Source organism: Carassius auratus, chromosome 23 (assembly GCF_003368295.1).
Source record: "Carassius auratus strain Wakin chromosome 23, ASM336829v1, whole genome shotgun sequence".
Lineage (NCBI taxonomy): Eukaryota > Metazoa > Chordata > Actinopteri > Cypriniformes > Cyprinidae > Carassius > Carassius auratus.
The window spans coordinates 11,515,153-11,539,129 of record NC_039265.1 but is presented as its reverse complement, the minus strand read 5'-3'; the positions used below and the strand labels follow the sequence as shown (position 1 = coordinate 11,539,129).

General features: G+C 37.4%; 1 protein-coding gene across 1 annotated transcript in view; it reads right to left on the bottom strand.

Moving 5' to 3' along the window:
- Positions 1 to 23,977, bottom strand: part of LOC113041326 (disks large-associated protein 4-like) — an 81,771-nt gene that overhangs the window by 27,674 nt on the left and 30,120 nt on the right. Inside the window, exon 2 of the mRNA XM_026199794.1 lies at positions 2,436 to 2,800. Coding sequence (XP_026055579.1) covers positions 2,436 to 2,729 — 294 coding nt within the window. The 5' untranslated portion in view covers positions 2,730 to 2,800. The remainder of the gene's footprint in view (positions 1 to 2,435; positions 2,801 to 23,977) is intronic.

Below are 23,977 nucleotides of genomic sequence, written 5' to 3'. Positions count from 1 at the left end.
TTTCCCACCGCCTTACACCAACTGAAAGCAACTATCATGTAGGGGATCGAGAGTTACTGGCAGTCAAGTTAGCCCTTGAAGAGTGGAGACATTGGCTTGAGGGGGCCAAACACCCATTCCAAGTACTGACGGACCACAAGAATCTGGAATATATTCAGCAGGCAAAGCGACTCAACCCCCGCCAGGCACGTTGGTCCTTATTTTTCAATAGATTCCAGTTCATCTTGTCCTACCGCCCTGGCTCTAAGAACCTAAAGCCTGATGCCTTGTCCCGAGCATATGTTAAAGCTCCACAGGAAGATTGTGTTGCACCAATTATCCCAAGTTCCAAGATATTAGCCCCTATCAGGTGGAATCTGGAAGATACAGTAAAACAAGCCCAAGCCAGAGAACCAGACCCAGGAGGGGGGCCTACCCACTGTCTGTTTGTCCCTAAAGCTGTCCGCTCTCAGATCCTCCAGTGGGGACACTCCTCTCGTCTCACTTGTCATCCTGGTACCTCACGCACTCTTGAGTTCCTCCAAAGACGATTCTGGTGGCCAACTATCAAGGAGGATGTGACCACATTTGTGAACGCATGTCCCACATGCAACCAAAATAAAATCTCTCACCGCTCTCCTCAAGGGCTATTGCACCCTCTCCCCATACCTCATAGACCTTGGTCCCACCTTTCCATGGATTTTATCACTGGTCTTCCACTATCACAAGGCAACACCACTATCATGGTCATAGTAGATAGATTTTCCAAGGCCGCCAGATTTATTCCTCTGCCTAAACTACCCACCGCAAAACAAACTGCTGAATTGGTCATAAATCATGTGTTCAGAGTCTTTGGAATTCCACAAGACATCGTCTCTGATCGAGGACCCCAGTTTTCCTCCCGATTCTGGCGGGCTTTTTGTCAATCTCTGGGGGCTACAGTGAGCCTGTCTTCTGGGTTTCACCCAGAGTCCAATGGACAAACTGAGCGGCTTAACCAAGATCTTGAGACGACACTGAGATGTATGGCAGCTAACAGTCCTTCCTCTTGGTCTTCATTCATCATGTGGGCAGAATACGCACACAATACCCTTCGCTCCTCTGCAACAGGCATGTCCCCTTTCGAGTGCCAGTTTGGTTACACCCCTCCACTATTCCCTGAACAAGAGGTGGAGGTTGCAGTTCCCTCTGCTCATCAATTTGTTAAACGCTGCCGCCAGACATGGAAAAAAGCCAGACTCAAGCTCCTTAGGGCCTCTCAGCAATACCAGCACCAGGCGAATCGCAGACGCAGACCTGCCCCCACTCTGCGCCCTGGCCAAAGAGTCTGGCTCTCCACTAAGAACATTCCCTTGCGGGTGGAGTCCCGCAAACTTTCCCAGAGATTCATTGGCCCCTTCAGGATTGCCAGGAAAGTGAACCCAGTTACCTATCAATTGTACTTGCCTAAGTCTTTGAAAATTAATCCAACTTTTCATGTCTCCCTGTTAAAACCTGTTTTGTCTTCTCCTTTTCTTGTGACAGGAAGACCTCCCCCTCCTCGTATCATCGGGGGCCAGCCAGCTTACACAGTCCACAGAATACTAGATGTCCGTCAAGTACGTGGGTCCCGGCAGTATCTTGTGGACTGGGAAGGCTATGGTCCCGAGGAGCGCTCCTGGGTTCCTGCTAAGGACATCTTAGACCCCAAACTAGTGCAAGAATTTTACGCTCGCAAGACCAGTTGTCCTGGAGGGAACGTCAGGAGCCGTTCCTAGAGGGAGGGGTCCTGTCAGAACCTTTGTGTTGCAATGTGTTATTTTGGCCACTAGAGGTCCCCAATGTGCACTCACGTCAACATTGTGCCTTTTGTAATCAGTGTAATTGTTTTCACATGTTTCTCATTCTGGGCTGTCTATTTAAGCTGATCACTTCCTTTGTATCTTTGCTTGGTTATTATTGTTCCTAAGCAAGTTGCTGCCGTAAGTCTGCTCTAGTTACAAGATCTATTCTTTGAAAGTATTTTTTGAATTGTTTTCCTGAGAATTGTTTTGCAGTTTTCTCTCTGAGTTTTTGTTTTGGAGACTGTTTTACTATTTTTGACCCGTTCTGGTCTGTGGATTTTCCTGTTTTATAACCTAACTCTATACAAAGGATATTTTGTTCCCTTTTGCTGTTTTTGTTAAATAAACTCTTCTGAGTTAAGTTTACAAGGCGTCTGACTATTTGGGTTCAACTACCTCCTGTGGCTCAGCGGTAGAAGTTAAGACTCTGGCATCAGAGACCCAAGTTCGAGCCCCGGTCCTGACAATGTGACACTGAAGACTGGAGGAATGATGCTGAAAATTCAGCTGCATATCACAGGAATAAATTACATTTTACAATATATTCCCATAGGAAACAGCTACTTTAAATTGTAATGATATTTCCAGATATTACTGTATGTGAATGAAACGCATGCAGTGTGGTGTGAGCACCTGTGTGTAGTCGCTCTGCTCCTGCTGGGTGGTGTAGTGGAGGCGAGGGAAGGTGCTGCTGGTGCTCAGCTGGTTGTTTAGGGGCAGGAGATAGTCCGACTGCAGCGTCGTCGGGGTGGACACAGGAAAATGATGGAGGTGAGGATCAAGAGTGGCGTAGTGGTTGACAGTGGGGCTCAGGAGGAAGGTGGCGTGGGGGTCCGGGGCCAATGGACACAGGGGCTCCTGGGGGCCCGCGCTGGGGTCGCAGGTCTCTGACAGATGGCGGCCACGGTTGGCCCCTAAGCCTTTCATGGTTGCTGCGCAGGGTCGACTCTAGAACATGATCCCAGATGAAGAGAGACGACGGCCCTGGAGGGCGACCCCTACAGGACACACACACACACACACACACAGTCGGTCACGGATCAAATCCAGCCGCTTACAAGCTGATGAACGGAAGCACACACTGGCTTTCTTGAGTCATGTTTTCACGTCTTTGCAGTTAACTGAAATAAAATAAATTTAACCAAACACTAAAATGAGTATAATAAAATTTGAACACGTTTTCTATAATCACGCACATCGCCGGCTGTCCACGACGTCTAGCAACGGACCAATCAGAAGAATTTGGAGGCGGGGCAAGTGTGTTTTTACAATAAAAAAGGCAACGGTTTTTTTGGAGGCATTCAGTTCTGCATGTTTTCTTTTTGTTTAGTTTTAAACATGCCTCATGTGTTTTTATACAGTCTAGTGTTTTAAACTCACAGTGAATGACCCCTTATAGCCTTAACATGTAAAGGTATTTTCCATCTCAAGTAACGTTAAATACATCTTGATTTAAGAATTTTTTTATTTCGGTTTCTGCAACAGAAAACAAGACAAAAACACTGAGGAAGACTTTTCTTTTTCTCTTCTTCTTTTTCTCTTTGCGGTGTATTTTTACATTATTTTAAATAGCAGCACAGTCAATTTCTTGCGTGTTTTATACACATGCTAATTCTTCCCAGTCAGATCTCTCTCATGCTCACGTTCAGTCTGTTTTGTGGCACAATATTCAACACGCGCCCCTGAGGCTCATGAAACCCGCGTCTTCATCATCTTCCCATCGACAGTCATCTGGAGCTGGATATGTGAGTCACACACTCATCCAGACATCGACTCAAACGTCTCCGCCGATGGCAGGCAGCACCATTCACAAAACCTCACAAAGAGCTAGCTCTATTGGCATGCTAAACATAGCTGTTTTCATCTGTCATTACGGCACGATGAGTCACAGCCGTCAAAGAGCCTGAGCAGCTCGTTAGCATTCACCCGAGGCCATGACAAACACTTCACACCAGTTCACCAGGAGGAACCGTGTTCACCTGACAGTGGTTCTGCGCCCATATGAAAGCCACCAACTGGATTCTGAAGATAAAAGAAATCATACACGGCGAGATGTGTTTGGTTTGTGTAAGTGACTCCAGCAACCTTCAGCATGCCATTTGCACTTTGCTTAGAGGTTGGAATAAAAATGGTCGCCATTTACTCAATCTTGTGCCATATGGGGTTAAAAATACTATCAATATTCAGTATGATTATCTATGGAACTGACATTAGCATTTGAGCCAAATTTAAACCGAATTAAGCTGAATAATGACACCTTTTTAAACCAATGACCATCGTTTTAAAAGCTGAAATGAGGCCTAATTTTGCTTCATAATTGATTAATACAACAGCATTAATACTGTTAAAATATCATATAATTAGGTTAAAACTATTTTTTTGTTAATTAAAATAAAACAAGTCAAATTAAACATAAGTATTGGACTACATAAAAAATTTAACAAAAAAGAAAAGAAAAAGAACACTAGAAATGTTGTTTTGGCAACTAAGTGAAATAAAATACGTTTAAGAAATACTGAAATAAAAATAAAATAAATAGATGAAAATGCCAAGGCAACATTTATTATTTTCATTTAAGGTTGAGGTAGTCAAATGAGTAAAACTAAGTGAAATTAAATGAATTAATAAAAAATAATTAACACTATGTAAATATGAAAAAATGTGTTAATAATTAAATATTTATAGTTAATTATTTACATTATTTATGCACTAAACCTTACGAGGCATATTAAAAGTCTGGCTATGTAAACAGCACACTATCACAATGTTTCTGGAGCATGCACGTTTACTGTATACATACATTTCCCAGACGACCTGCTACATTTGCAGCAAACAACAAAGCATACTACATCTGTCCAACAATGCAAAGCTATTGACTTCACCTTTTATCCAAATTCATAAAGAAACTGAAAAATACCTGATTTTGCCTGTTGAATACATCATGGAAACTATTAAGTGTACAAGGGCACAATGCAGCATACTAGCATTTGAAGCACTTATTATAGCATGCATTGTGTTTTATTTGCACTGTGATGAGAATCATGCAGGGAAAATACCAAAAAATTTCACTCTTTCCCAAAAGCCCTCTAAAAACAAATCGATTGCTAGTGAAATATCTACTGTACTGTAAATGTCTTTTTATGCTGCTATAAAAAAAAAAAAGAATAAAAAAGAAAAAAAGGAAATGGCAAAAAAATAATACATGGCTACGCTTAAATGGCTCTCAGTTGAGAAATATGTTAATTGCACACACGCACACACACACACACACAAAACAAAAGCAATGTTTTAAGGTTAATATAGTTAAACCTAAAACAATACATTTTTGTTACTTAAACTTATACAAATACAAACTAAAAGAAAAAACATAGTCTAAATGAAAAAACACAACAAAATCTAAATCTAAATAATTACATAAACTAATCAAAATGACAAAAACATCAACATTTACCTAAAATTACAATGAAAACAGAAAATATAAAAAGTAAGAAGTAATTCAAAATAATATTTAAAAACTATATAGACACTTGTTAAAAAACAAAAACTAATAAAAATGACACAATCAACAAAATTATAAAATATTTCAAATGAAAATGAAATGAAAAATGAAAAAAATATATATATATACGAAAAGTGTAAAAAAGCCTAACAACTAGCCTAATAAAAAACAGTCAACAAATTTTCTAAATCTTTACCTAAAATTATCATTAAAACAGAAAATATAAAAATAGAACTAACTCTAGATATTAATAAAAAAAGACAACAAACTAAATTATTAACTTTAAATTTATAAAAACGTAAAATACAAATCAAAATATTAATAAAAACTATCATAATACTAAAACACTGCCAGTCGTCTGTGTTAACCAATCAAACTCTTATCCTTTAGCCCAGCCACATAACCCCTCCCCCTCCAGCCCTTCAAGCCACGCCCCTCCACCTCTGCTCCGCCCCCTGCACATGACGGCTGAATCTGACAGTCCTCAGGAATCCCTGAGGAATCTCATTAAAATGTAGTGCGTCTGACCGTGGCGGCTCTGGAGACCTGTCAGCTTCAGAAAGTCATTAAGGGCCCTTTGATGGATCCATGGGCTGCGTTTAACAAACTAAACCTGGGGAGTGAGAGAGGTTAGGAACAGGACTGGGAGATAATGACTGAGGCTCCTCAGCTTATTCTAATGAGGTTTCCAGATCTGTGCTTCTCATTAGCATAAGAGGATGAGGAGGGCGATGTGAAAGAGTGATGAACGATGAACTGAGATAATTCTCTTCCGTGATACTGGGTCCAGATCAGACGCTGTGTAATTACAGTCAAACTTCTTACTTCTGCTTTAATATTTCAGTTATAATCTTCATTTTGTGTGGCTGAAGTTACAGGTTTCTTATTAGACAGACTATTGTGCTTTGATCAAATAAAAATTACATTTAACATAAAAAAATATAATTCTAAATTAAAATTGCATAATTATGTAATATTATAGTATGTAAATATACATTATAAATCATAATTTACCAGATTTATAGATTACAGTATGACTATTTTATACAGTATTGATTATATTGTATAAATTATATAACCAAATTATAATTTATTACTCAAGTTATAATGTATTTTATATTTGACATTCATAAATGATTTAATTATATATATAATAAATATGTATATATTATACAAAATGTTAGTCATTAATCAAAGTATAATTACTACATTTATATATTTTTTTCTTAATGTAAAATGTATATTACTTGATCTTCAAAATCAATTAAATTATTATTTTATTATATATATATATATATATATATATATATATATATATATATATATTATACCACATATATAATGTTAATATAATAATTTTTTATTATATATTTTGTGTGTATATTTACACACAAAACAAAAAAAATATATATTTTATATAATATTTTTTTTATTATGCTATACAATAATTTTTTTATATGCATTTATTATTAATTAACAATGTTTATATATAATAAAATAATCTAATTTAAAAACATGATTCAATTCATGTTTAAATATTAATAATATATTTTTACAATCATAATTTATCCCATATACTTCAATATCATTGTCATCCCTGTGCTGCTTAACGTCTCATTTTGTGTAGCAAACAATAAAAAGCAAATAAAAGCAAGTAATTTGCGGTCAGGATGAGGGGTAAATGATGTTTTTTCCTCGCTATGGTCGCACCAGGACTCTAAAAGGCTCTGATGTTGCTCTCAGGACGGCAGCGCTGGAGTCGTGCTGTAGTTCATTAGGAAATAAACGAGCTTCCTGCGCTCTGTTGAGGCATCAAACACATCTGTTCTGGATCTGAATGCTGCACAAATGACTTCCGTCACTCGACAGCAGCCGCGTCTGAAGCCTCTGTTCCTCGCTGATCGCTGAAGAACTCAATTATTGGGTCTTTATTAAAGTGTGGCTGACAGCAGATCTTACACACATTCAGAGCTCGAAACAAAGCCTGCAGCTGTTTGCTAAGACAAGCATCACCAGTGTGTGTGGTTTCTGACCCGTATGAAGGTCAGCTGCAGCTGTGCATCCCAATGCTAATGCTTCACTGCTCTAGAGATCGTAAAACATCCACTAAATGCTGCATACTGCTTAACATTCATCAATAGCCCACCTAGGTGACAAAAACAAAATAAAAGTCATTTTTTGATTTTGATTATAAAAACCAAAAATATCAATATGAAAGTCATTTCTGGATAAACATTTATTTATTTACTTATTAAATATTTTAATTCAGATTAACTAAAGAATTATTCAGGGTGATTTGTGAGCAAATACACTTAAAATAGATATATAATAAATTATATAAATATTTATATTACAAATTTTATGATATTGAAAATATATAAATATAAACACACACACACACACACACACACACACACACACACACATATATATATATATATATATATATATATATATATATATAATGTAATATTAAATAACTTCTGGCTGCATTTATTTGACTAAAAAATACAGTAAAAACTGTAATATTTGTGATATATTATTACAATTCAAAATAGTTTCTGTTGTAATATACTGTAAAATGCAATTTATTCCTGTGATGCACAGTTGTATTTTAGTGTCACATGATCTTCAGAAATCATTCTAATATGCAGATTCAATGCATTTTACTTTTCAGGATTCTGTGATGAATAGAAAGTTCTTTACTTAAATTTCACTTTCATCAACTTAATGCATGTTTGATAATTTGAGCAGAAGCATTCAAAAACAAGAACTAAAACTAAAACTAAAACTTCTGACCGGTAGTGTAGTTCAGTACCATAAGTGATATCTAACAGAAGAGCTGGTGTGCGTGCATTGCACAATCAGTTGATTTTCTGAGCTGTTCTTCAGATGACAGGATGAGACTCTGCTCGAGCGGATCTGTGAATCTCTCTGGATTCATCCTGACCCACTTTCAAGCACTTAGCGTGAGTAATCAATGTCATGAACTGAGCATGAACTCCCGGCTCCAGGACAGCAAACGCTGCGCTCATTTATCACGCTTCATACCACCTCACAACCACTTCCTGTGGAGGGACAGGAAGAGTGAAGGACGGGAGGAGGACCCCACAACTACAGGACCCTAAAGAGACACATTTCACATGAAGCTTTCTTTGACACAGACCTACAAAGCATCTATAAGTCACTTCGGAAAAAAGCGTTTGCTAAATAATGTTTTCTGCCTCAATTATGACATCAAAGTTTGATACTGGCCATACTCTTAACATCTATGAATTTAGAGCTCATGCCTTTAATAGCACTTGACAAAAAAAAATATTATAATGATTTATGAAGTCCCACTGTATTGACATGACAACTTTGAGCTAATCAACATATGTCCTCCAAATTTACATATTCATATTTAATTCAGTAATGAAAAATTTGGTTAGCCAATCACGACAGAGCTCCTATAGAAGTTTCTGGTCTAATTTTTTTTTAGAAATGGACCATAAATAAGGAAAAATAAAAAAGTTAAATATGCAAACATAAGAAAAAAAATGCTTCAGTGGGGTTCTTTATTAATAATCAATATTAATAATAATTTCAAAATAAATACAAATTACAATAGTATTTAAAATATTTGTATTTTTTTATATAACCTTTTTTATTATTAAAAAAATCAATTTTTCATTTTATATATATATATATATATATATATATATATATATATATATATATATATATATATATATATATATATTTGACAATTCATATTTTATACTTTTTACATTTGATTATTACCTTCTGTGGAAAAAATAGCTAAAAGTGTACTATAATAAAAACATAAAATTTGTAATATAATACAAAAAGCATTAATAGATACTTTTGAATAGATTTTAAGTTTCAATGTTTTATTTCTTTAATTATTTGAATACTCAAATAATGGCACAGGAATAAAATATTTAAATGTTAAAATATATTAAAATAGAAAACAGTTATCCTGAGTTGTATTTTAAATGTTAAACTACTGCTTTATAGTTTTGTTGAAATCAAATACATTTTATCAGCCGGAGCAAAAGAGACTTTCAAAAGAAAATTCGGCCGCTTTCTTTCTTAGGGGTTTGTTCTCCATCACAGGGTCAGACGTTCCCTCTCTCAGAGCTCCACGGACCATCACTGATATAACGACCAAACCCTGTGAGATCAGACCGCAAACAAACTCCATTCACGTCCGCAGCAGAGGAACAGAGATGTCACACGTTGCTGTGAGGCTGATGACTCAGGATCTGTGTGCGGTTTGGCTCTGGACGTGTGAACGTGTGAGAACTGGCTGCTTTCCGACTGTGAGAGTTACACTAAGAAAACACTACTTTCTCATTTTCTCTGTTTTCTGAACACGTTTGAGAGCCGATGGATGTCCAGTCTCACTGATTCCTTTCAGTGCTTTAACTAGTCAGATGTAGAGCTGAGCGATATATATCTAAACATCAAATATACCTCAAAACAAACCAGCTTGCTCTGAGATGTTAAATACAACATTTTCATACATTTTTTTCAATGTATATTTATAAGTAAATATGTAAAGAGGTCACTTTATTTTAGGGTCCAATTCTCACTATTAACTAACCTATGACTTTTGCCTCAATTAACTCCTTATTTGCTGCTTATTAACAGTTTATAAGGTAGTTGTTAAGTTTAGGGTATTGGGTAGGATTATAGATGTAATGCATTATATGTACTTTATAAGCACTAATAAACAGCCAATATGTTAATAATAGACATGCTAATAAGCAACTAGTTATTAGTGTGAATTGGACTCTAGACTAAAGTGTTACCGCAAAGATTTTTCAGATTCATTTAATTGTAAATACATATTTAGCAAAAATTATTTTATATTTTTAAATTGTATTATTTTATATCTTTTAATTTTATTATTTTCACTTTTTTACCTGCTGTAAAGAATCAGTTTATGGCTAAATATTTACTATTATCTATAATAAAGATGCAAACTAAATGTTTATTCAATATTACTTTACTTTTTTTTTGGAAAACACCTGGATGGAGATCCCTGGTGTTGAATTTCCTAAACAACGAACTACAGTAAATTGAGATAAAAATGAATTGCTGAAAATCAAATAAAATACAACAACATTTTTGAAATGAGTCAATTTTTACAAAGCTCTTCGTTCTGAAAAGCGAGGTGTGCTCTGCTCAGCTTTCCAGTGTGATACAATTGACTGAATTCCTCAAGCGTGTGACGAAAATGTTACGCCCCTTACCATACTGTGATGGAGTGACAAGACAAAACATTAGAAAAACCCATTATAAACCAGGCATTTGTTGCATCCAGTGTAGAGATTGACTGATATATCGATTTACGATATATCGGTTTTGTAATATCAGATTCACCAATAAACGTTACCTTCTGCTTGGTGTTTTGAGAACTGCACGCTTCTGAGGGGAGACGAGACAACAACAACGACATGCAGGTACTTCTTTGCTGTAGTTAGTAAACTTTTTTCCACATAACAGCCAGTTATGCACAAATTAGATGCATTACATAAATGCCTGATATTATATAGTTTATGCAGCTTGGCTCTAAGAAATAGATACCAACTCACAGAGTCATGTTAAATAATCCATCAAGTCCTGTCCCAGTCAAGACATAACTTTGCCTGAATTAATACGCAGCCATAAATGAGCGCATGTTGGAAATAAAAGTGCTGAATTTAATTCTCTTTCTGTTGTCTATGCTCATCGTCAGTCTCATTAAGTCGAAGTCACATTGATAATCCGTCAAGATCCTATCGCAATAAAGATGCAACTTTGCATGAGTTAAATAATACAGCCATGAATGAGAACATGTTGCAAATAAAAGTGCTTAATTTAATTCTCTCTCTGTTGTAAATTTGCTTATCATTAGTCTCGTGAAGCTGCTTTCATATTGCTGTTCACTCAGCGAGTTGATGCTCAGGACGGCCAATGCATGTAACTTTTAACAAGATTCACTTGTTTAAAACACCCTAAATTGTATTAACATTTAATATATAACCATTATTTTGCTAATAGACTTATATATAAAATAAATAAAACTCTCTATTTATTATTGCCACGAGTGATCACAGTTTGAGTATAGTTCTGTGTAACTGCATAGATAAACCGCGCCATCAGCAGGCATTTCATAATCTGATTTATTATTAATTTTGATGTAACATTCCATTTGAGAAATGCAATAAAATACAATGATTTGTATGTTATATTCCAATATTCCAGAGAAAATTATTTAGTGAATTAATATTAAACAGTGAATTATTCTTGACTCTATTAAACTCTATATAAAGATTAAATTTAACATGAAAACTAATGTTCAAAAAAAAAAAAAAAAAAAGATGACTGAAAATAGGAAAAACCAAAGTGAAGTATGTTCTTAAATAAATATCGGTTCCGCATATCGGTTATTGGGCACATAAACCGATTGATATTTGTTATAAAAAAAAAAATTATTAAAACAGTGGGGACATAATTACTGATTATAATGACTTTTACTGTCTTTTTACGTGTTGCGTTGCATCGCGCTGCGTAAACATAAAACCCTGTCTGCATTTGTGATCTGAGAAATTCTAAACAACAAGCGCTACTCTACACTGCTCAAAACTCACTTTTGAATCATCAGTGGCAAATCCTTTAAATATGAAAACTTACTTACAGACTGTAGTCAGAACAGCCAGCATTGTAGTCTACGTTCTCAGGATCAGGAAACAGTCCTCCATAAAATGTAGGGGTGCTCCGATCACGATCGGCCGATCGTTAATGCGCATCTTGTCAGTAAAGCCGGTTTTCTAATCAGCGGTTAATTCCATCAGGTGCGTGATTTCACATAGAGCAGCTGTTACTACACAGAGCCGTTGTTAACTGAGAAGATGCACCAAAAAACGCTGAAAATTAACGTGATTTGCGCATCTTCTCTATTAACAACGGCTCTGTGTAGTAACAGCTGCTCTATGAGAAATCACGCACCTGATGGAATTAACCGCTGATTAGAAAACCGGCTTTACTGACGAGAAGCGCATAACGATCGGCCGATCGTGATCGGAGCACCCCTAATAAAATGCGTTGCACATCTGAATATTTGGGTTGAACTGTACTGAAACAGTGTTGTAAATATAACTTAACCACTGATTTCTAGTTGTGTCCTCTTTTAGAAGGCCAAACAAAGTAGTTTCGCTTTCACAACAAAACACACAGCGACTCCATGTCACTCAACATGGCGTCGGCATCAACAACAATACTACAGCAAGAATAAAAGTTACGCCTTCTTTCTTCTCGTGAGCAGTTGGACCGCGTTATGTAAATCTTCGCACATCATGATGTAGACATGTGGGGGCATGTTAAAATGAGCTGTTTTAGGGGGGTGTGGAATATCTCTTTGGGTTTGAGGCTTTAGTCTTTGCAACTTTACAGATCTTTTCTTATGCACCAAGAGCTTGTGACTCTCCAAAGAAAAAGGAAAAAATTAAATCCCGTCATATGTCCCCTTTAAAATGTTATTTTTTAAATATATATATAAAGAAAATTAGTTAGTGGTGGGACACTCTGTTGCAGATCCCTGATGTAAACACTTCTTCTCAAATTTAAAGGAAGGCAAACAACTATATTATGAAATATATAGTAAAAGTGATTTAAAATTACTCAGATAATATATAATGGTTTACTGACCTTTAGCAACTTGTCATCCTTTATATCTGGTATTCAATTTCATACTAAGAAAAACATGAGGACCTTTTTTGTGAGGTCCTGTAGAACTCAATGTTCCCAAACACCTTTAAGAACTCAAGAGCCTTGATTGCATAATCCTCTGCTATCTTTATATCATTGCTAATCTCAGGAATATGTGATATTAAATAATTATATTCTTCTGCTGATCATATAAGAGCTCTCTGACACACTTCATCCTGTCACAGTCCTTGAGTATTTCAGCCCACGAGCAGAGCAGAGGACCAGAGGCGTCCAAATTGTCACGTCATATTCTGTCCTTTGAAGTCTCCAAGTGTTCTGCATCTTTGTGGATGATAACTATGATTTTGAAGGGGAGGAGAGCAAGTTTAAGCAGATTGCATCTTTGATGATCAATCCTACGGTGGTACTAATGGTAGGAGTGTTGAGATGTGTGTTATAAATAGATAGACATCAATATCTTTGAATTGTGGCTGCCGTACTTTACTTATTGCTTTACCACGTTAAAACCACTGTATGCAAAGCCAATTATTTCTTGTTCATCTATGTTTACTTAGCACTGCAACTTACATTAAAGGGATACTCCACCCCAAAATTAAAATGTTGTCATTAATCACTCAAGCCCTGTAAAAGCCTCGTTCATCTTCGGAACACAATTAATGATATTTTGGATGAAAACTGGGAGACTTGTGACTGTCCCATAGACTGCCAAGTAAATGACACTGTCAAGGTCCAGAAAAGTGACGAGAATACTTTTTGTACTCAACTAAAACTGCTTTTTTCTTTCAAATCAAAGTGAAAATACACATAGAAAATGTATCCTTGTGTCGCAGCTGACACAGAAAAGTGTACGCTGTCTGCGTTCTGCTCATATTCTCTATAATGGCACTATGGTTTTTATTCTATGTTGTTTTCGTTTCTTCGTGTACAAAAATTCTCATCGCTTCATAACGTTATGATGGCTGTATGCCAGTTTTTGTTTATAGACAGAAACTAAGTCACACAGAGCACATAAGTAAAGAAAACACAACAAAGGGAGGGACGGAGGGGGACTTAGGAGGAGGACAAATGAATGGATATGGGATGGTGACAGGAAGGGAAGGCTGGCAGGAAGGCACACAGATAATACAGGTGAAGGTTCGGCCGGAGGAAGGACACCCAGGTGGAGAACGATAAACAGAGTCTACGGTGGTTCTGATGGAGGAGCCAGGACGGGGACAGAAGGGACCAGGGTGGATCAAATGGAGGAAGGAGTCATTTTGGAAGCAGAAGGGACCAGGGTGGATCAGATGGGGAAGGAGCCAGGGAAGAGGCAGGAGGGACTAGTCGGGAACCAGGCCACAGCCATCATGGAAGCCCACGGTGGAGCCGACGGAGAGAGGAGCCCGAGGCAGAGATGGAAAGCCGATGAGCCAGGTTGGAGGAAGGCAGATGGCTCCAGCAACCAAGGCACAGGCGGGACTCTGGAAGGCCACGATGGAGCCAGAGCGACAGAGGACCAAGGTGGAGCTGGAGGAAAGGAGGAGCCTAAATGAGCCAGAGGGATAAGATGTAGCCAGAGGAGTCCAGAGGCAGCGGATGGTCGACAACAGACCAAGGTGGAGCCGGATGGGACGATGGAGCCTGGCGGAGGTGATGGACTGACGGGTCATGGAGGAGAGGAGGAAACTGGGAGCCATGATCGAGGTGCTGGGTCAAAGAGCCGAGGCGGAGACCGGGACTCTGAGGCTGGAGGCGGAGACAAGGAATCCAACAGTCATGATGGCGATGGAGACCGGCAGACCCGCTGCGATCCCACTGCACAGATGTTGAGCTGAGGGGCTGTTAGGAGACAGCGGAGGGACGGTGTGTGCTGCCGACACACACCATAAAGCCACTTCCAGTGGAACGACCTCCACTGTTGCTATAGTAAAGGCATACAGTTCAGGACAGACAGATAATTCCAGGCAGACAGACAGATCAATATAAACAGACAATTCTGTTATGACCTCCGTGGTCATTTCAGGAAAGACAGAGGATTCAGGGCAGGCAGAGAGTTCATATGAAGGAGAGAGAAAAGGAGACATGTTTGCATATATGGGTGATCCTCAGCACTTTCTCTCTCCTAGGAGATGGACTGTCCGTCACGACAGGCTCTGGCTCTCCGCCAGCTGTGAAGTCAAACTGTAGCTCCACGAAGAAGGGTGCTGGTAGGCTGGGCTCTGTGTTGACCATAATATCTCAAAAGGAAAACATAATAAATAAAAACAAAATGCGGGGAAACACACTGCGTTACTTTCACTTTTTAGGTCTGGTCTGCGCCCAAGCCCAACCGAACCATTCCCTGGCCCACCTCTTTCAACCGAGCCAGGGACGGTTAAACAAACCGCACCCAAGCACAGCACAGAGCACTCACACTATTCAAACACGCTCAGGCACAGTTCAAAATACCTAGTGTTAGTACACCCTAAGTAAGGGTGTAAGAAAATAACAATACATGTAAGTATCGTGATATTTTGTTCGGTGATAATGTATTGATTCTCAAAAAAGAATTGTTCCAGTTCCTGCATCGGTGTACAAAGCTGAAGTGTGAAGTCATTTGGGTTTTTGCGGTAACGTTCGCCCAGTTTAACTACATTTAACTAAAGAGTCCTGCAAGCACTTGAACCCCCCCCCCCCTTTACTCGTGCTGCACAAAAAGTGTTTCAATAACACAAACTATAACTTCTCACTCATGTCCATTGCAGTGATCAGCCTTCACATTCTTTCTGATCTGAGTGATCCTTCTCTATCAAGCTAGCTAAATATGTTTAACACGTGAATTCCTGCTAAATATGCAGTTATATTACGAATCGTTGGCATGAACTGTACTCGTGATGGAGCGATGGTGGAGCGTTCTTGGAGTGAGAGAAAACCACGACGCTCTGACTTTAAAAAAATCCACTCCTTGCTCCAGTCAAAATCATACCGCTCTACTCTGTGCTCAGCTCCCACTCCTCTCTGCTCACATATTCTGATCCCAATATATCGCCTTGCTTACACTATCGCAATGTATCGCAACCCATGTATCGTGATACATATCGTATCACCAGATTTTTGCCAATACACAGACATAACCCTAAGACATAGCCTATTGCTGCTGCAGAAATAGCAGATATAGCTATTATATACCTGTAGCAAATCTATACAGGTGGAGCTGGCGAAGGAGGAGGGTTTCAGGGGAACTATCTGCATCTATCTGTATTTTTATGCTCTACTGTTAGTGTAATGAAGTGAAGTGAAGTTGTGAAATAATCTGTATGCACCAGGGGTCTGAGAGTAACGCAATTTAAATTCTCTGTATGTATGTGCTGTACACGTGGAAGAATTGACAATAAAGCTTGACTGGACTTGACTTTTAAATGTAAAGGCAAATGTAATGGACATTTAAATGTAAAGCACTACTGTTTGCCTTAACAACCCATCAGCCTGCCCCATCTAGAGTTTCATGACAGAACTTGCCATTTTTTAATAGTTACATAACCAAGTCAGACCATCGGTTTTGACTCTTTATTTTTTTGTACATTTTGTGAAAAATAAATGTAAATGCAACATTATAATGTTTTTTCCAACTCAAGTATCTCTTTCATCATTAATTATACTCAAAATGTATAAACTTAAATATTAACGAATACTGATGCTATATGGCTAATTTCAATATAACATGCTAGGATGCAGGTTGAGAGTCGTATGCCATATCAAATTGAATATACTATATGATAATCACAAAACAGTCTATCAACACTCTAGCAATGAAACAGCAAGTTTTGCATGGAACAACTATTTACTTTTTTTTTCACAACACACCATTTGCAAGATTCCTTATTTAGGTTATTTATCACAATGATTTTTCATTTGCATGCCCATGAATAACCAAATCAAATCTATAAAGCAGATCTGCAACATCTGAAGCAAAGTACATTGAGTCCCATGCTCATCCAAGACGGTTCTCCTTGCGAGGTAGCGGATTAATTTTAAATGTTTAAATAATTTTTTTGATGTTTATTTTTGTGCCATTAGCATACTATTATAGTTTTTATGAATATTTAGAATTAGTTTTGTGTTTTGTATTTTCAGTTAACATTTTAATTTTAGTAATTTTGTTTTATTTGTGTTTTGTCATTTATTGCTTTGTCTAAACAAAAAATGTGAAAATAAATACTTTTACAAAGTTTTAAATTCATTTCAGTTAATTTATTTCAGTTATCCTTTCAGTTTTAGGTAATGATAACAACCCTTAATGCTATCCTAATTTACGTTTTTTCCTTGTTTTTTTTTTTATTCATTTAATACAGTTCCTTCAATCCATTGATTTTCTTTCAACTCCCAAACATCTAGGTGTGATCATGTCAGAGTGGACCAACATTTCAACATGCCGCCCATCCATTTTCGCAAGGAACTCCAGCGAATGCCACAATTTACCTTATGATTTTGTCGCCTTCTCCTTCAGCATCAACCTGATTCTTGGTTTCCCAGCAAACTGTTATATCCTGTGGCTGAGCATGAAAGAAATAATCAGAGGACAGTCCCTCGAAGTCTTCGTCTTCAACACTTCACTTGTTGAGGTCATCTATAACTTCTCCTTCCCCTTTGTGATCAAACAGTATTTCTTTAATTGTCTTCACTGTAAACATGTAATAATTGGTTTTGCAATGATTCTTTTGGTTGGTCGTCCTCTTTTTCAAACCTGCATCTGTTTGGAGCGATACTTAGGGGTTCTTCATCCTGTGACCTTCTTGAAGCTCAAACCCATTAAATACAGGATCACCACAGCCATAATTGGATGGATTTTGATCATTAGCTCAAGCATAGTAGTTAGGTTGGGACTCATTGACATGTACGAATTGCTTATGCCACAGTACTTTGCTTTTCTAATCATGGAAGTGTTTAGCTGTTTGATGGTCCTGAAGGCTCTGAGGCGTCCTGGACCAGGTGATGACATCAAGAAGAGAGATGGCGCGAACCGGGATAAAGTCAAGGCTCTACGGATCATTCAGATCGTGCTGGTTTCTTTGGTGTTGACATATGCCCCTGTCACTATCTCTCTTGTACTCTATTATATTTTAGATTTTAATAAGTTTCTCGTGTGGTGGTCTTTTTGCATGTGCACAGGGGTCATGTTCGGGTTCGTGCAGCCTTTTCTCTATCTCAGAAGAGTTAACAAAGTGTGTCTTTGTTTTAGTGATTTAAAAATGTGTAGCTGAGCTAAAAATGTACAACTTCCTGTTCATAACATGTTTCAAAACAAACAGTAGATACTTGTCTATACATAAGAGTCATCAGTAGGGCTGCACAATATTGTAAAAAGCGTACACTGAGAAATTTAGTTTAGTGCCCAAAGCATGGATTTGTATTCAGAAAACGATTGTTAATGATTGCCTGTTACATTACAGCACATTAAATTTAACTTACCACAAAATCAGAGATGACTAAGGACGATGGCTTGCGACGATGATTTGTAGATCAACAGCACCACTGACAAATATCTAATGTATTGTAACTCCTGCCGCTCTATAGTATAAACAGTACGTGCGATTTTCAAAAAGTGAAATTAAAAGCAATCTTGCATTTAAAAGCAATTTTAATGCCAGGCATGATAGTTGCTCCCTGATTCTTGCAATTTATATACAGTATAATTACCCAATGATATAACTGTGAGAGAAATTATTAAAAGATGTATTTTCCTCCCATATCGTACTTATTTTCTGTGACATACAATGCAAGATAATTTATTTTTCCTTAAATACAGAAATGTGACCAGATGACTTGAATGGCGACATACATTTTTTTTAAATATAAAGTGTACAGCCTTAGTCCATTGCAGCTCATTTGTTAGGAAGGGTCTGAAAAAGAAAAATTAAAGGAGAAACAGCTTCTCATCAAATGCATATCACAAAGGTTTTATGGATTGTCCACCACAGTTCCTACAAGATCTGCCTTACACCTCACTATTCCATGAATAACGACTTAATCATTGTGAAACCAAAATATAGACCTTTCTGTGGCTTTAATTCTTCAATCAATTAACCCAGATCATATGTCGGAAAGGACAAAAAACTTATCAAGTTAGTCAACATAGACTTGATTCCTCCGTTTTATCTAATTATCATCCAATTTCAAATGTACAGATCATTGCTAAATTATTGGAAAGTACTGTTGCTTGTCAGCTTCTGTCTTTCTTGTTGAAAATAATCTCTTTGATCCATTTCAGTCTGGCTTTTGTCCATTGCATAGTACAGAAACTGCTCTTGTAAAAGTACTAAATGATCTACTTCTCTCTGGTTACTCTGGTTCTCTCTCTGTACTTTTGCCACTTGATCTCTACTTTTGAAATGGTTTCTCTGATGTGGGTATTTCTGGTGCTGTTCTTTCCATTTCTTTTTTTTTTTTTGTCAGACAGTTCTTCATATCAGTGTAGGGTTTTCAATCCCCTAATGTCCATTTGAAACAAGGTGTCCCCCAGGGATCTGTTCTAAGCCTACTAATTTTCATTATTTACTTACTACCCGTGTGTAAATTTAGTACTGACACGACTTTAATTACCATTTATATGCTTATGACATTCAAATTTACTCTATTTGTAGGCCCACTCCATCAACTCACATTGACTAAAATCTCTACTTGTGTACATGAAATAAAAGCCTGACTAATCTCTTTTTTTATTTTTTTTAACTAAACATGAATAAAACCAAGATCATTATTGTTGGAACCTCGTCGCTCACTAGAAACATTCCTAATGACTTTTTTTCTGAGATAGCTGGTACTCTAATTAGATCATGTTGAACTGTTAAAAATCTCTTTCTCCTTTCAAGCCCATATTAACTCTGTCACCAAATTCACATTCTTTCAATTATGTTGCGTTGCCAAGCTCTGCTGTTTTATTAGTTTTAAAGATGCTGAAACCATTATCCATGCTTTTGTCACATCCCGTCTTGATAATTGCTATGCCCTCATCAGTGGTTTACCTGCCAGCTCCATTTCCAGGTTACAGTATTCAAAATTCTTCTGCTAGACTACTCACCCACATCAAGCGCTCTGCCCACATCTCTCCAATTTTCTTCAGTCTTCATTGGCTTCCAGTTGTCTATCGTATTAAATACAAAATTATCCTGCTCACTTTTGTTGCACAACCTGGTCTTCTCAGTATCCCTTGGTATTGCCTTGCTTCATTTGGGGAGTAGATCATTCAGTGTTGCTGCACAATTTTGGACCTCTCTCCCCCAAATTTTTGCTACGTCAATAACATTCTAGAATTTAAATCAATTATTAAAACTCACCACCTGTTCTCTGAATGTTATCATTTATAAGTTAAGTCCTACATCTTTTTGTTTTTTCGGGAATGTTACCATTCTTATTTTGTGTTGTGTTTTCTCATTGTTGTATATTTCATTTATTTCACTTGTGCTTATGTTTGTTTATTATACTTTTGTCTAATTGTATCTTCACTGTAAAGCAACCCTGAGTGCTGGAAAGGCGCTATATAAAATAAAACATATTATTATTATTAACAGCATTCACATTTTGCTTAAATAATGTCATGTTTTCCAATATAAAATGATATTTAAATGTTCTATGTTAACATACATTTATGAATTATTCAATAAAAGTAAACAGCGTACATTTTGACTTCATGTTGACTTTAAAAACTAGGCAAACATTGAGTAATACCTAGGAGAGGTATTTCAGAGCAATTTAGCTCAAGTAGGCATGAAATCGTTTAAAATAAATTGAAAATATAGCAGTATATTCATTATTTACAGCGGATCTTGCAGCAGTCGGTGCTGTTTAGAATAACTTATCTCCCTAAACTCAACAGGGATGATAAGAAACATTAATCAAGCCTCTGTCCCCTGTGCGCGTAAGTGAATGTCTTACATTAGGAGGCTGGAGATAAAGGAAAGGCAAGTATTTGATGGAAATCATTCATTTGGCTGACTGCTCTCCGAGGACGTTTTAATCTGATAGTGAGAATGAGGACATATATTTTCCTCCCAGAACTTTTTAGCTTATCTCCACCTTTGAACACTCACACACACATATGCAAACTCTAGTGCTCATATGCTTCATTAGCAAAAAATGTGTAGAAAATATCCTCATATCATTGCAAACAAACATCCAATAGAAACACATTACTTCTGCCTGATGAAGCTACAGTTGCACTGTTCTCCTCCTCTTTTACATCAGATATGCATGCTAGCCAACAAAGTACAAACAATATGCCACACTTAAATTAGCTCATTCTGGATCAAAGAATAATTCCTTGTTTCATTTTACCCCAAAATCAAACAAAACAAATATTTTTTGCTTGGCATCTTTTCTGTATCACGTTATTATTCACTCACCCTCAGGTCATCCAAGATGTAGATGTTTTTTCATCAAATTTAGAGAAATGTAGCATTAAATCACAAACCAATGGATAATCTGCAGTGAATGGGTGCCGTCAGAATGAGAGCACAAACAGCTGATAAAAACATCACAATAATTCAGAAGAAATCCACACCACTCACGTCCATCGGTTAACATCTTGTGAAGCTAAAAGCTGTGTGTTTGTAAGAAACAAATAGCTTAGAGCCAAAATATTAGTCCACAATCCACAAGAATGTCTCCTCCAGAGAAAAAATCCATCCCCTGCTGTCAAAATCCACCAACAGATGTGTTTAGAACAATTTTCACTTATAAACTGTGCATATTTCTTTCCTTATTCAGACAAGATGACATTTTCACTGGAGAAAGCAATGTTAACAGCTCTTACTCTGACGGCACCCATTCACTGCAGAGGATCCATTGGTGAACAATTGATGCAATGCTACATTTCTCCAAATCTGTTCCCATGTGGACCGAGGGTTAGTAAATTGAACATACATTAACTGTGTGAGTTAGCAAACAGTAAGAATGTAATGCTATAAGATTACATCTACAGTTCAGTCTTCTGAATTTCTAAATGACTTCGGAGTATGTTCTCAGCAGAAACATCTAAGAAGCAGGAGACAACATCGCTCCATTTAATCTCAATGCAGTATCAGCAAATACTGAGATGTTTAAAGAGATCTCATTGGCTAATAGTCCTAACGATAAGTTTACATCTGGGAAATGATCCTAATTAAATGAAAAATACATTCCCTGTATTTGTTGTCCTCCCGAAAGCAAAGGCTATTTACAGCATTTCTGCTGACGTGTGTTTCTAAGGTTTCATCCTCCGAGCAGCAAGCAGGAGGAAAATATGCCATGAAATATTCAGCGTGTATTGCATGTCTCAGCTGGGTTCTGCCAACAACACCTTCACTATTAAAGTTCGACCCACACACGCGGCATCTCACCATCACGAGTGTAATTACAGGGGAGGGAGGCGCGTTTCTCCGGGGTAATTCAAACACACATGCTCACTACAGCTCCGGCCCACGTTCAGCTGTGACTCAGTGTAATTCCCAAACACTTTCTGCAGTTCTCATGTTCCCCTCGAGTCGATCGAGCACAGAGATTCAATTTCACAATTCATTCTGCACGTGCTGCGCATCCGCATGCTTTGCAGGCGAACAGAGACACAAAACCTGCTAAAAATAACAGGGGTAGGCAAAATGAGTTTCGACATTTTAAGATCTTTACAAGATCCACCCTTGGATTTACAATAAATCCCTAAAATTTCAACAAGATGCTTCTATGATTTTCTATCAACCCGCCTAGATATCTGTTATGAAGTAGAGACATGGAAATATAATTTCAGTAACCTTTATACACGTTTTTATAACTTGACTAAATAAAAATGAGGTAATATATACAGTGCCCGCCATGAAGACAAAACTGCTTTCTCTGCTGTGGAGTCAAGACATTTGCAAATATGATTAAAAGATGAATATGCGACAAAACTACAGATTATCACATTTTATTATTAGGTCTTTCGACAGACATGTTTTACCTAATAAGGACAGCACTTATAAAGTTCATCCCACTATCTGATGTGAGCATAAGTATTGGAACACTTGAATTTAATGCCGATGTTATAGATTAAAAGCTAATTTTTAGTTGCAGATCCCTTGCATGAAATCAGAGCAGTAGTTTACCATAGACATCCCCAGACTCTTGGTCTTCTGCTTTGAAATGCTTTTCTCCAGCCTTTAATGCAGACAATTCCATCTGATGCTTGTTTTGGGGAGTCTCTGTCTTTAGTCTCCTCTTCAGCTCGTGAAATTAATGTTCAATCTGGAGATGGATTTGGACAATCTAAGACTTTACATTTCTTTGTCCTGATGAAGTCCTTGACTGAACTGGGAGGATGTTTTGGGTTAATATCCAGATCCAATATGAAGTGCTTTCTAATGAGTTTGGTGGCATTTTCTTCAATATTGGTAGCTAAGATGATTTTGTACCCTTCTAAATTCATTCAGCTATTGTCATCATACATGAAGTCATCATTAAAACGAAGAGGTCCTGTTCTAGAGACAGTCATGCATGTCCATGACACCACCTCCACCAAGCTTCACAGATGAGCTTATATGCTTAGAATAATTTGGAGTTCCCTTTTGTGCTCCACACTTTTGCTTTCCAATCACTTAGATAAAGGTTCATCTTTGTCTCATCGGTCCATCAACTCGGTTCCAAAACTCCACTGCTCACATTTCACCTCGCCTTTCTATTTTTGGTGCTGATCAAGGTTTGCATCTTTCTGTAGCTTCTGTAATTCTGTGTCAAACTCTCCTGCAGACTGTAGATTGACAGAGCGTCACCCCAGCTTTCTGGAGGTTGTTGGTGATTTTACACACATGTATTTTAGGGTTCATTTTCACAGCTTTTATGATTTGTCTGCCATCAACTACTGTTGTTTTTCTCAGCCAATCAGGTTGATGTCGCCGGTAGTTTCCAAACTCTTGACTTCTCCATGCCCTTTGTTTTTCCTGTAGTTCTAATTGACTTCCTCTTTTCTTTCAGCATCCAAATTGCTTGCTTT